The sequence below is a fragment of the Rhinoderma darwinii genome, chromosome 12 (genome assembly GCF_050947455.1).
Source record: "Rhinoderma darwinii isolate aRhiDar2 chromosome 12, aRhiDar2.hap1, whole genome shotgun sequence".
NCBI lineage: Eukaryota > Metazoa > Chordata > Amphibia > Anura > Rhinodermatidae > Rhinoderma > Rhinoderma darwinii.
Window position 1 is genome coordinate 52,071,317 of NC_134698.1, and position 15,104 is coordinate 52,086,420.

General features: G+C 44.2%; 1 protein-coding gene across 1 annotated transcript in view; it reads right to left on the reverse strand.

Annotated features, from left to right (window-relative positions):
- The window catches only part of GALNT16 (polypeptide N-acetylgalactosaminyltransferase 16), a 161,228-nt gene extending 149,868 nt beyond the window's left edge, over positions 1-11,360 (reverse strand). The window contains exon 1 of the mRNA XM_075843292.1: positions 10,961-11,360. Coding sequence (XP_075699407.1) covers positions 10,961-11,140 — 180 coding nt within the window. The 5' untranslated portion in view covers positions 11,141-11,360. The remainder of the gene's footprint in view (positions 1-10,960) is intronic.
- Between the last annotated feature and the right edge of the window lie 3,744 nt (positions 11,361-15,104).

The window sequence follows — 15,104 nt, forward strand, 5'->3', positions numbered from 1 at the left end:
ATGACACACGGAGCTGTCAAGTGCCTTTTGCGCATGCAAAACGCTGCGTTTTTTGCACGCGCAAAACGCACACGCTCGTGTAAATGAGGCCTAACACAGTTGGCAAACACAATGTACCATTAGAACACTGGAGGGATGGTTGCTGGAAATGGGCCTCTATACACCTGTGTAGATATTGCATTAAAAACCAGACGTTTGCAGCTAGAATAGTCATTTAGCACATTAACAATGTATAGAGTGTATTTCTGATTAATTTAATGTTATCGTCATTGAAAAAAACTGTGCTTTTCTTGCAAAAATAAGGAAATTTCTAAGTGACCCTAAACTTTTGAACGGTAGTGTATGTGGACGTAAACTGCTGTTTGGGCACGCTGCAGGGCTCAGAAGGGAGGGAGCGCCATTTGGCTTTTGGAGCACAGATTTTGCTTAGTGGTAGTTTTGTTTGGGGTTTTGCTAGCATTTCAGTTTAGAATGTGGGGGCATATGTAATCTGTGCGAGGTACATCAGAGCATAAGAGGGTATAATAATGGGGTAAATAAATAATATTTCATAGATCTGTGGCCAGTGTCGCATTGATAAATGGTGCCAGATGTTATCCACTTTTGGACACTCTGCACATTTTGCGTTGCTATATTCTGAGAGCCAGAACTTCTTTATTTTGTATTCACCGGAGCTGTGTGAGGGCTTATTTGTTGCGTTGCAATATGTAGATTTCATTGGTACCATTTTGGGGTACATGCAACTTTTTATTTCATTTTTTTGGCAAGCAAGGTGACCAAAAAACAGCAATTCTGAAGTTTGTTTATTTTTTTTACGGCGTTCGCCATGCGCTATGAATGACAATTTTACTTTATTCTGTGGGTCGGTCCGATTACGGCGATACCAGATATATATAGTTTTTCTTAGGTTTTGCAGCGTCAGCACAATAAAATCACTTTTGTTTCAAATAATTTATTTTTTGTGTCACCATATTCTGAGAGCCATAACTTTTTTATGTTTCCGTCAAAAAAGCTGTGGGAGGGCTTGTTTTTTTGAGGGACGGGCTGCAGTTTTTAATGGTATCATTTTGGCGTGCATGCAACCTTTAGATCCCTTTTTTTATTCTGTTTTGCGAGGGGTAGTGACTAACAAACAGTTTTTTTTTACTGTGTTCACTGGGCGGGTAAAATAGCATAATATTTTTATAGTTCGGGTCGTTACGGACGCGGGATACCACACGTGTACTTTTGTTTTTAATGTTTTTAATTTTTTCCTATATAAAAGACTTATTATAGGAAAAAAGGCTGTTCTAGTGTTTAACATGACTTTTTTACAACATTTTTATTAACTTGTTTTAACTTTTTTTTTTGTCCCACTGGGGAACTTGAAGGCATGAAGCCCTGATCGCTATTCTAATACACTGCACTACCTACATAGTGGCAGTGTATTAGAGCTGTCAGCTATTCACTGACAGCAAGCCAATTAGGCTTCGCCTCGTGGTGGGGCCTAATAGGCTTCCGTACTAGGAAGCGATTGTTAGTCTACGGTAGCCATAGCAACCATCTGAACCCCCGCGGGTGCCGATGGTTGCCATTATCAACCATAGGGTGCGATCTAATCACTTAGATGCAGCGATATATTAATCGGCCGGATCAGAGCCTAGTTCCGGTCCTTGTCGTTAGAGCACGATGTCGGCTGTGACAAACAGCTGACACCCGCACCCGTGGCAACCATCATAGTCGCCAACAGGCTAGAAGACACTTCGATGTGATCGCTGCATCTAAGGAGTTAATCGGCCGGATCGGAGCCCAGCTCCGGTCCGTTACAGCAAGGTGTCAGACAGGTGATACCCGGTGGTGATGGCGCTGGCTCAGCTTCTGAGCCAGCGCCATCACATACACCTTCTCAGGGAGCGGTAATTGGTCAGTCTGCGGTGACTGACCAATCACAGCAATCGCCAGCCGGGGACCGCTGTGATTGGTCCCCTGCCGTCTTAGGGTATGTGCACACGAGAACTGGCTTTTACGTCTGAAAAGACAGACTGTTTTCAGGAGAAAACAGCTGCGTCGTTTCAGACGTAAAAGCTCCTCCTCGCATTATGCGAGGCGTCTTTGACGGCCGAACATTTGAGCTGTTCTTCATTGAATTCAATGAACGGCTCAAATTACATCCAAAGAAGTGTCCTGCACTTCTTTGACGAGGCAGTCATTTTACGCCTTGTCGTTTGACAGCTGTCAAACGACGACACGTAAATTACTGGTCGGCAAACCCATTCAAATGAATGGGCAGATGTTTGCCGACGTATTGTAGCCGTATTTTCAGTCGTAAATCGAGGCATAATACGCCTCGTTTACGTCTGAAAATAGTTCGGGTGAACCCAGCCTATCTGTGCCGATCAACTGTCAAACACTTTGACAGGGAGACAGTTTTTAGCCAGGACGCACCGGTACGTCCCAGTGCCTTAAAGCACTGCAATACAGGACGCACCGGTGCGGTAAGGGGTTAAATAGCATGCTTATTTACTTCAGAGAATAGGCATATTGCTTTAACACGAGCTTGAGTTTAGTGGCTGTCTAAGGGGGAGTTCACAGAGTTTTTTTTTAATTCAGAAACCGTGGCCAAAAAATTTCCGAAAATGCCTCATCTTCGGGCGTTTACGGCTCTGACCTCCCATTGACATCAATGGGCGGCAGAGAAAGCTTATTTCGTGGCGTTTTATGCCCGCGGAACGCCTCCAGACATCTGCCCATTGATTTCAATGGGAGCAACGGCGTTCTGTTCCGATAGGGAGTTTTTTTTAACTTTTTATCTATTATTTTCAAACTTTAAGCCTAAAAATTTAAAAAAATAGCAAAAAGGATGTGTATTAAAAAAAACAAAAAAAAAAACACAACTAAAACCTGCATTGTCTACGGAAAAAACAAACGCAAAAGTCACGTCGCTAGCCCAACAAATAAAAAATAGCCGTTAAACTAACGAGTGCTAAAAAGGGCTAAACGGTGTCTGGTCCTGAAGGATCAAAAATAGCCCGGTCCTGAACCGGTTAAAAGGCATTACACCAATACTAGTCTTGGGGCAGCTGGTGCAAACGAAACAGAACAGTTAGGCCCCATGCACACGAACATGTTTTTGCGTCCGCAATTCCCCCGCAAATCCACGGGAGAATTGCGGACCCATTCATTTCTATGGGCCCATACACACTGTGTTTTCACGGGTCTCCGCATGTCCGCAAATCCGTGCCGCAGAAACTCAGGACATGTCTTATTACGGCCCGCAAATTCGATGCGGACATGCCCATAGAAGTCAATGGGCCCGTGGAAAATGCGGGTACACCTCCGTGTGTCAACCGCAGTTTGCGGATTTGCGGAAGTGTTGCTAGGCGACGACCGGGAATGAGTTCTGTCGTCATCCTGTTTTACCTAGGCTTTTTTTTTTTTTATCCGCATTTTGCGGATTACATACGGATGAACTGCGGAGGACATTTCATGGAACACGGTCCTGGAATTTGCGGACCAGAAAAACACTACGGTCGTGTGCATGAGGCCTTAAGGCCCTTTTTACATAGGCCAATTATTGGGCAAACGAGCGTTCAAAGAATGCTCGCTGCCGTTAATTGCTCTGTGTAAAGAGGGAAACGATCAGCTGATGAACGAGCCAACACTCGTTGATCGGCGGATCGTACAGTTTCTGCAGCGTTAAATATTATCGCTATTGGCAGCAGGTCTCTGTGTAAACAGGAAGATACGCTGCCAACATGATAATAATGTATGGGGACGAGCGATCTGAGTAACGAGCGCTCGTCTCTATACATAGCTCCTTGTGACAGGAGCAAATGAGCACCGATCAATGAGCTGTCTCGACGATCGGCACTCGTTTACACGGCCCACGTTTGTTTAACTCTAAACCATGAATGAGGGACTCTCACCATATAGATGTGGAAATAAGGTGATGAGCATTTTCTGTAAGAGCTTGTTATTACTCACAAGTGATTCAACATTTGGAAACTTTTCACGTGATGATGAATATGTTCCTTTCCGGTTCCTATAGGAATGATTGCTTTTAATGCGTTACCATCTCTGCTGGTAAGTATGTATATCTAGCCACCCAAAGACCGACATTGCAGAAAGACAACACATAGCCTGATCTCAGCACGGGGCAATACATCTGCTGCAAATATCAAATAGTTCTTTCTTTACATGGTTTAAACTTGTATTGAAAAATATTAAGAAACTGGTTGCTATGGGCAGCAGTACCTTTTCTTTCATAACGTTTCTTACCATATTTGACAGTTACTGCAGACATCTGGATGTTGTCTACTAAAAACAATGGGTTTTTAGGGTCGTTTATTTTTGTACATGGTTTTAACCACAGCTGTTTCTAATAGATAGTCAGTTGGGCTAATATAGAGCTGGTCTACTAATCTAGGGTTACTTATCTATATCAGAGGGGCACCATTTCGTATCATTGGTTCTCAGTTATATTAACAACTACACAGTATGTATGAAACAACCTTCTACACATAAAATAAAAAATGTTCCTCCACTTGTTTTATTGGCACTAGAAAAATTGTTGAATAGTAAAACAATCAGAAATCCAATGTAGTGAGCCGTTAAAGTTAAAAACTAACGTAAAAAAAAAAAAAAAAAAAAAAAAAGTCTCCAGATTATACAAAATTAAAACAACCAAATAGCTTCATGACTTTGAAAGAGTAGATAGACAGCAGCCGGGCTGTTCCTACCCACAAGCCAGCTGTATACATCCACCCACACTGCCCAAGGACAGACAAGGCTTGGCAAAAATATAGGGGTTCTCCAGGTGGTAATTAAACTGGGCACATGATCTGTCCCATATGTAATAGATCTTCTGCAATAATTGAGTCCCTGTGAGCAGATCTCAAGGACGGCGACTACAAGGTCAGTGATGTTTGTTTACCTCCATAATGTCCATTGATACATTATGACAAAGGTGCCTCATTTATTTTTTATTATTATTATTATTTTTTTATTTATTATTTACATAGATTATACGGATTTGTATGAAAAAGGTCCTACCTGAAAACCCTGCCTTTAGGCCTCATTCACACGGCAGGGTTTCGCGGCCGGGTGCCGGCCGTTCATAAATCGGCCGGCACCCGGCTGCATTAGGAATAATAGACCCCTAATGGGGCTATTCACACGACCGATTTTTTGACGGCCGGGAAATGCGGCCGTCAAAAAATAGGACATGCTCTATCTTCGCCCGGGTACCCGGCCGCCCGGCATGTGTTCCGAGTGATGGCCGGGTTTCCCGGCGCTTGCGCTCTATCTCCTCCTCCTCACAGCGCAGAGTGCATGTGAGGAGGAGGAGGAGTTGATGCCATTCTGACGAATGGCATCGCTGCACACTGTGTGGCAGGGCCGGGGTGTACAGCAGGTGGAGGGAGCGCTGCGCTGGCTCCCTTCCCCTGCTTGTTAAAATCACCCTGGCCCGGCGACACCTTCGATGGCGCCGCTAGCAGCTGCAGCTGCTGCTGCTGCGGCTGCTACTACTGTAGCGACGCCACTATAGCAGAGCGGGGAGGTATCTCCCCGCTCTGCTATGTGCTAGCCGCACTTTAGCTCCTTGAAGGAGCGGAATCCCCGTGTTTTCGGGGATTCCGCTCCTGGACTGAGCGCTTGATGTCACTGCCCAGATATGGACAGAGACATCAGGAGAAACTCCTGAAGCGGAATCCCCGAACACATGGGGATTCCCCTTCAGGAGTTGCCGCTGATGTCACTGTCCGGATCTACCCGGCACGGCACAGATGCAAAACTGAATGCAAACCGGCCGGGCAAAATGGCCGATTTTACCGGCCGACACTCGCGCTCGGGAACGACCCGGTCGTGTGAATCCCGCATCAATCCACCGAAATTTCTGCTGTGAGAAAATATTAAATTGAGCTGCATAAGAGTATGTTCCCACAGGTCGGAAACGCTATAGATTTTCTGAAATGGAAAATCTGCAGCAGGAGGTCAAAAAACGCTGGTAAATCTGTCACAGAAATCTGAAGTAAACAGTTTTTTTTGTTTTACCTGCAGATTTTGTGTCCAGCATTTATTTTAGCAAATTTTGTGCACTTGCGGATTTCCGGCGGTTTCTACTGCCTTTCCGTTGTTAGGCCGGGTTCACACGTAGCGTAAATACTGCGGATTTCTTGGCGGAAAATACGCAGCATAATACAGTAGCAGCAGAGTGGACAAGATTTGAACAAATCTTAACCACACGCTGCGTAAATGACGCTCAGAAATTGACCTGCGGTGCGTTTTTTTAATCCGCAGCATGTCAATTGTATTTGCGTAATTGCTGCTTTTTTGTTGCAGTTTTTTCCATTGAATTCAACGGGGAGCTAAAACCCACAACAAAATAGATGTTGCAATTTTTGCGGCAGAACGACGGTGATTCCGCCGCAAAAAAATAAAATAACATTACAATACATTCGGGGGGTAAAATCTGCACGCAGCATCTCTGCACAGATTACGCAGAATAAATGGACATGCTGCAGATTTGAAAGTTGCATCGCAGGACACTTTATGCACGACTTTTCTGCGTGTTTTTTTCCCGCAGCGCGTGACGGAGATTTGTAAAATCTCATTCACTTTGCTGCAACTGTTGTGTCATTTACGCACAGAATTCCATTGCGGAAATTCCGCAGCGTTCATGCGGTGTGGGAACCCGGACTTATAACATGAATATGAAGGGATTGATATTCTACAGATCCTAAATATTCAGCTCTGCATGGTCATAATCATGGGATACTATTTAGAAAAAAAAAATTGCAGCTTGTCTAATGGTGTAGAATACGGAGGTACATACAGTGAAGGAAATAAGTATTTGATCCCTTGCTGATTTTGTAAGTTTGCCCACTGTCAAAGACATGAGCAGTCTAGAATTTTTAGGCTAGGTTAATTTTACCAGTGAGCGATAGATTATATAAAAATAAAAAAAGAAGAAAATCACATTGTCAAAATTATATATATTTATTTTCATTGTGCACAGAGAAATAAGTATTTGATCCCTTTGGCAAACAAGACTTAATACTTGGTGGCAAAACCCTTGTTGGCAAGCACAGCATTCAGACGTTTTTTATAGTTGATGATGAGGTTGCACACGTTAGATGGAATTTTGGCCCACTCCTCTTTGCAGATCATCTGTAAATCATTACGATTTCGAGGCTGTCGCTTGGCAACTCGGATCTTCAGCTCCCTCCATAAGTTTTCGATGGGATTAAGGTCTGGAAACTGGCTAGGCCACTCCATGACCTTAATGTGCTTCTTTTTGAGCCACTCACTCCTTTGTTGCCTTGGCTGTATGTTTCGGGTCATTGTCGTGCTGGAAGACCGTGCCACGAGCCATTTTTAATGTCCTGGTGGAGGGAAGGAGGTTGTCACTCAGGATTTGACGATACATGGCTCCATCCATTCTCCCATTGATGCGGTGAAGTAGTCCTGTGCCCTTAGCAGAGAAACACCCCCAAAACAATGTTTCCACCTCCATGCTTGACAGTGGGGACGGTGTTCTTTGGGTCATAGGCAGCATTTCTCTTCCTCCAAACACGGCGAGTTGAGTTAATGCCAAAGAGCTCAATTTTAGTCTCATCTGACCACAGCACCTTCTCCCAATCACTCTTAGAATCATCCAGATGTTCATTTGCAAACTTCAGACGGGCCTGTACATGTGCCTTCTTGAGCAGGGGGACCTTGCGGGAACTGCAGGATTTTAATCCATTACGGCGTAATGTGTTACCAATGGTTTTCTTGGTGACTGTGGTCCGAGCTGCCTTAAGATCATAAACAAGTTACCCCGTGTAGTTTTCGGCTGAGCTCTCACCTTCCTCAGGATCAAGGATACCCCACGAGGTGAGATTGTGCATGGAGCCCCAGATCGATGTCGATTGACAGTCATTTTGTATGTCTTCCATTTTCTTACTATTGCACCAACAGTTGTCTCCTTCTCACCCAGCGTCTTACTTATGGCAAAACGCACACGCTCGTGTAAATGAGGCCTTAGAGTCAGACTGATTAATTGAGTCTGTGGACAGGAGTCTTTTATACAGGTGACCATTTAAGACAGCGGACTTTAATGCAGGCACCAAGTTGATTTGGAGCGTGTAACTGGTCTGGAGGAGGCTGAACTCTTAATGGTTGGTAGGGGATCAAATACTTATTTCTCTGTGCACAATGCAAATAAATATATATAATTTTGACAATGTGATTTTCTGTTTGTTTTTTTATATAATCTCTCTCTCATCGGTAAAATTAACCTAGCCTAAAAATTCTAGACTGTTCATGTCCTTGACAGTGGGCAAACTTACAAAATCAGCAAGGGATCAAATACTTATTTCCTTCACTGTATAGGTGCCACACCATGACTATTTGTATTGCAGACCATGTGGAGGAGATATGAGCAAAGTTAAATGAATACATGCGGTTTTGACATGATCAGCAGCCAATTTTCATGCGACTGAAGTTCTACGCAATATTGCAACGCAATTTTATTTTTTTCATCTTCGTGAATACGACTCTTCTAGATAGCAGAAAAACATATGAATGATCGCATAGGAAAACATTACCTGCAATATGTCGTAGTGGAGCCTGAATGAAGAGGATGTGTGTAAGAACTTCATCACATACGTCTTGAAACGTTTTGTTGACACTTGGACGTCCATACAGCAGAGTCATTCATGGACTTCTACGCACCGTATTCAAAGAAATGCTTGTGTGCGCAAATACAGCGTGTGCGTACAGCTGTGCCGCCGTCGTTTACAGCGTGTATAAAATAAATACTGAAAGATTGAGCACTTTTAAGTGTTGGTTTACGTAATCCTAATAAAATAAAAACTATATTATGCACATTTAACTGGGAATCAATGTAATATCAGGATTTTTCTCTCACATGTCCCCTATGGGCACTATGACGACATTGCGCATCAATAAAATCAATCAAATCTCATGGTCGTTTCTTACATCAATATAATAGTGGTATATGTTCCAGTCAGTGCACACACAAGTCATTGGATCCATTGTACTACACAGACAATAGACATTTATCTCTGTACATTTGACCATGTCAAGGTTGAATCAAGAGTAGGCTACAAGGTAACGTAGTATAAACCGTGGTCGTGGATTAATGCAAGGATCTAAAGCTTTCCTATAGGAAACTTGCGCGTCACATATAGTTTGCCGGCGGATTTCACCGTCGAGAATACATTTATAACGCTTCAGAGGTCAGCCATGAAAAAGAACCCTAACAATTCAGCCTCTAAGTGTATGTCTGGCTTCAGCCACAAAGTCCGCACCAGATTTCATACAAAGCCAGAAGTACAAATCACATTTCTCGAATATTGGCTGCCATGGATACCAGAACACATAATATCAGCATGTACACACAGATTAAAAACTATCCACCCCCACACATCTTCAGAATGACCCAAGCCTGCCACCTGTATGAATGGGGAGAGGAGAACTCCCAATATGAGGGTGTGAGGAGTAGACTAACCAGGTCATAGGCTAATAAAACATGCTCTTCAAGCATGGATTGGACGCAAGTCACAAATCTGATCAAAATCAGCCTGACAAGATGAATGGGAGGGCAGGATCAATGATTCTCCGCCTTATTATATCCTTCGAGAAATCCACCCAAAAGAGTCTATGAGCTCAGACCACAAGGATTTCCAGAGCAAAACTGACACAGCGCCCGATCGCATGCAAAAACCTCTGGATATACATTTACAGTCCTCATAATAGATTGTACTTGATGGTTGTAACAGGAAGAACCTAGAGCAATGACAAAGGCTTTCAAACACTCCACAGAGGGTCGCTGCCTTTTCTTTTGGAAATCTGTGTGGGTCAGGGAATATAAATTCCTACTATTGGAATGTTGTGACATATTAGAAGAGGATTTTAGGTGGAGTCCCCCTTTGAAGTGCCACTACACCACCGGGGGTCAGCAACCTTCAGCACTCCAGCCTTTGGCTGTCAGGGCAGGCTGGGAATTGTAGTTGCACAGCAGATTGAATGCCGAAGGTTGCTGACCTCGGCACTACACCATTTTTTCAGTACCGACGCAAATTTAGTGAACACAAATATCAAGAAATAAACATTATATATATATATATATATATATATATATATACCCCCCCCCCCCTAAATAGGGTGATTCCCTCCATAAAACCTCACATATGAGTAGCAGTATGGTTCTTCTCGTAGAATTGTTACTAGCGGCGATCTAACAATACGTAGGCAAGAAAATGATACAATGGTTTCTCTATTGCACACAGTTCCATGATGGGAACATTGAACATTAGTGATGAGAAGAGGGATAGATCTAAATCAGGAATTATATGAAAGGAATACAAATTCTATATTGTACATCAATGGTCTTGAACCCGTGGTTCGTGAGGTGTTGCAGCATTAAAACGCCCAGCATTGGGAGTTGTTCTTTCACAAGAGCTGGTTCAAGACCAGTGACGTATAAATTCAGTGGATTACAATGAATGGATCCAGAATAAAATAAAAAAAATAAAAAATAAAAAATTGTACCAATAGAAAGTAATAGGTCTTGGGATCGAGGATCAATACAAAATATTCAAAAGACGTGTATTTGGACATAGACCCAACCTGCGTTTTCGGTTACGAGGGATCATTATTGGTGATACTTAGCTTGGTTACCAATGCCAATAAGTTTTAGGGATAGGGAGTCGTACCTGGAATGAAGTGTGAAGTTACTCTGGGGAGGAGCCTTCACGTAATACAGATGATAGATGGAGCTACAGTACCAGAATACATCTGCATGGCTGATACAGTGGATGACATGTCTGGTTTACAAGTCTTACAGCAATAAATTAAGGAAATTGGTCTAATACAGCTGATCAGTGAAGGAACCATTGTTCAGAAACCAAGGGACCAGTCCTCAATCCCCCTCCCCCTTGATGGTTATACATGATAAGGTGCTGATACTTACAGCCCCAGGGCTGGTCCTGTCCTCTCTGTGCCCCTCCTGCCTCACTGCTGCCCGGCTTCTGCCTGGTGATCTGCTGGATGTTGCAGGATGAGGTTTGTTGTCTTGCCATAGGTAATAGAAGGTGCCCAGGATCCAGGCTACAGTCAGAATGGCAATGGCATTAGCCCTGATCCTTCTCATGCTTACTGCAGGCAGGATGATGATAGAGAGATTTGTATGAATGGGGGAGGTGAGGCTGCCAGCTCCTTTACATCCTCGCCCAGCCTGTGGTGTATTTACCCCCTGTGATGTCCTCCTCTTCTCCTGCTGCTGCCTCCTTCCAGCCTCCCCTCTCCCCTATATCCCGGTCTGCCTCTCTCTCTCTCTGTATCTCCCTCCCTTCTCCTCTCACTCAGCTGTTTGTTTTAGCTCAGTCCTGCAGAGAGAGTAAATCCTCCTCAGGGTCCTAATGTCCACCCTGGCTGGTAAATGAAACTGCCTCTCCAGTAATTTTACGTGCTGTCTTTTGACAGCGACGCGTAAAAATTACAGGTCGTCGGCACAGTACATCGGCAAACCCATTGAAAGCAATGGGCAGATGTTTGCCGACGTATTGGAGCCATGTTTTCAGGCGTAAATCGAGGCGTAAAACACCTCGTTTACGCCTGAAAATAGGTCGTGTGAACCCAGCCTAAGGGTATGTTCACACGTAGTCAACCAAAACGTCTGAAAATCCAGAGCTGTTTTCAAGGGAAAACAGACCCTGCTTTTCAGACGTTTTTTACCAACTCGCATTTTTACCAACTCATTTTTTTACCAACTCGTTTTTGGAGCTGTTCTCATTGGAGTCTATGAGAAAACAGCTCCAAAAACGTCTGAAAGAAGTGTCCTGCACTTCTTTTGACGAGGCTGTATTTTTACGAGTCGTCGTTTGACAGCTGTCAAACGACGACGCGTAAATAACAGGTCGTCTGCACAGTACGTCGGCAAACCCATTCAAATGAATGGGCAGATGTTTGCCGACGTATTGCAGCCCTATTTTCAGACGTAAAACGAGGCATAATACGCCTCGTATACGTCTGAAATTTGGCCGTGTGAACATACCCTAAGGGTATGTTCACACGCTGAGAGGCAGTTACGTGTGAAAAGACAGACTGTTAACAGCTGCCTCGTTTCACACGTAAAAGCTCCTCCTCGTAATTTACGAGGCATCTGAGACGCTCGTAAACCTTGAGCCGTGCTTCATTGATTTCAATGAAGAACGGCTCAAATTACGTGGCAAAGAAGTGCCCTGCACTTCTTTGCCGAGGCAGTAAATTTACGGATCGTCGTTTGACAGCTGTCAAACGACGACTCGTAAATAACAGGTCGTCTGCACAGTACGTCGGCAAACCCATTCAAATGAATGGGCAGATGTTTGCCGACGTATTGCAGCCCTATTTTCAGACGTAAAACGAGGCATTATACGCCTCGTATACGTCTGAAATTTGGCCGTGTGAACATACCCTAACTGTTAGTTCACACGGGGCGGAGGCGCTGCGTAAAAGCCCGCAGCGTATCTGCCCTGTGCACGGCAAGGGATTCCGGCGAAAAAACGCATTAAACTGGTGTCGTTTTTCAGCCGGAATGTCCGCTATGGAAGACTACAGCACTTACCTGGCCTGCCGACCGCTTGGGATAACATTTCATCCCATGTGACGTCCGTTACAGCCTGTGATTTGCTGCAGTGGTCACATGGGATGAAAGGTCATCCCAGGAGGCCGCGCTGGACACAGACTTCTGGGTAAGTATGAGGTTTTTTTTCTGAGTTGCGTTTTTTGCAGCAGAATCGCTGTGAACCCGCTGCAAAAAATGCAACTGCAGTTCGTTGCAGGATTTACCTCCCAATTGAATTCAATGGGGAAAACCCGCAACAAATAAATAGCGTTTACGCAAATTCAATTGACATGCTGTGGAATAATATTCCAAATTAAGGTAAATTTCAGAGCGTTTTTTCCACTCAGTATTTACCCATTTATTTTATCTCAAGCACTTGTCTGTTAGGGCGGGTTCACACATGGCGGAATTGCACTTAAATTCCGCTGCGGACACTCCGCAGCGTTAATCCGCAGCGGAGCCGTTTCTACATTGACTTTCACTTTAATTTAGCAGTGTTCGTTTACACGATGCGTACAATTCCGCTGCGGAGCATAGGCTGCGGAGCGGAATTTGGTGTCCGCAGCATGCTCTGTCTGTTGCGGAGCAGTGGCGGACTCATGGCGGAATTTCTCCATTGACTTTAATGGAGATTCAAAGTTCCGCAATGAAGTCCGCAGCTGTCATGCACATGTCATGTGTGCTGCGGATGCGTCTTGCTTTTTTTACTTGACATTTCTTCATTCTGGCTGGACCTATGTATTTCTAGGTCTACAGCCAGACTGAGGAAGTCAATGGGGCTCCCGTAATGACGGGAGCGTTGCTAGGAGACGTCAGTAAATAGTCACTGTCCAGGGTGCTGAAAGAGTTAAGCGATCGGCAGTAACTGTTTCTGCACCCGGGACAGTGACTACCGATCCCAATATACATGTATCTGTAAAAAAAAATGAAGTTCGTACTTACCGAGAACTCCCTGTTTCTGTCTCCAGTCCGGCCTCCCAGGATGACGTTTCAGTGTAAGTGACGGCTGCAGCCAATCACAGGCCAAGCACAGGCTGCAGCGGTCACATGGACTGGCGCGTCATCCAGGGAGGTCGGGCTGGATGCCGAAGGAGGGACGCGTCATAAAGACAACGGGCGGTAAGTATGAATTTCTTTTACTTTCACTAGGGAAAGTGCTGTCCCTTCTCTCTATCCTGCACTGATAGGGAGAAGGGAAGCACTTTTCCCGCAGTCCGCAGCAGCTAGTCCGCATCAATTTTCTGCACATTTTGTGCAGATCCGCAGCCGTAATCCGCAACCCGGATTAGGTGCGGCATTGATGCGGACAGTTGCGGAGGAATTCCGCCATGTGTGGTCATGCCCTTACTGTATTTGCTGCAGATTTTCTGCAACGAATGCCGTTGTGGAAAATCCGCAGTATTTACGAAACTTGTCAACTTACGCTAAAGGGTATATTCAGACAGTGCAGTTTTGGTGAAGATTTTTGGTGCAGTTTTTGAAGCCACAACCAGGAGTAAAAAAAATAAAAAAAGAACTATAAAATCTTTCCTACATACTTCCACTACAGGTTGGGGCTTCAAAAACTGTATGAGAAAACCGCTGAGGGGTATGTTCACACGTAGCAGATTTGCTGCAAAAAGTACTGCAACTGAAAGTCAGTTCCATTCATCTGAATGTGGTTGTTTCTGCAGCAGGTGCATGGATTTCTGCAAGTTCCATTCCGATAAATGGAACTGATTTACAGTCGCAGAAATTTCTGCAACAAAATCTGCCTCGTGTGGATGAGATATGAACAAATCTCATTCACACGCTGCAGAAAAATTCCGCTCATAAATTGACTTACTTTTTTTTTTAAACGGAACCTGTCACCAGCATTTCACCTACTGAGCTTTACTTATCCCTCACTGGCCGCTGCTATAAAAAGTTAATTGGCGTTGTCCCCTCTCCTAAACGCCTCCTCCGACTGTAAATAACGGTCTGCAAACATTTTGCACCTTTTATCGTAATAATCCGGTGTCCCTTTGTGTGCACACCCCAGAAGAGGACATCAATGTACAAGCGCAGGATTTTGTGTGCTGGGGGGAGGCGAGGAGCTGTCAATCACGAGTAAGGACGTGGGGTAAACTCGGAAAGACTTGAGGAATGAAGATATGACTCTTTTGAAATGAAGATATGACTCTTTTCTGCTCATTAGCATACGGTGTGGGAACACTAAAAAACTGAATACTAAAGCTACAGAGCCGACTAAGAAGACAATTCTAGGTTATATAGAAATGATTTTTCACCCACTTCCACCTGGTATTGCTGGTTTAATAGGTGAAATGCTGGTGACAGGTTCCCTTTAAAGAGGCTCTGTCACCACGTTATAAGTGCCCTATCTCCTACATAAGGAGATGGGCGCTGTAATGTAGGTGACAGCAGTGCTTTTTATTTTTAAAAAACTATCTGTTTTCACCACTTTATTAGCGTTTTTAGATTTATGCTAATGAGTTGCTTAATGCCCAAGTGGGCGTATTTTTACTTTAGA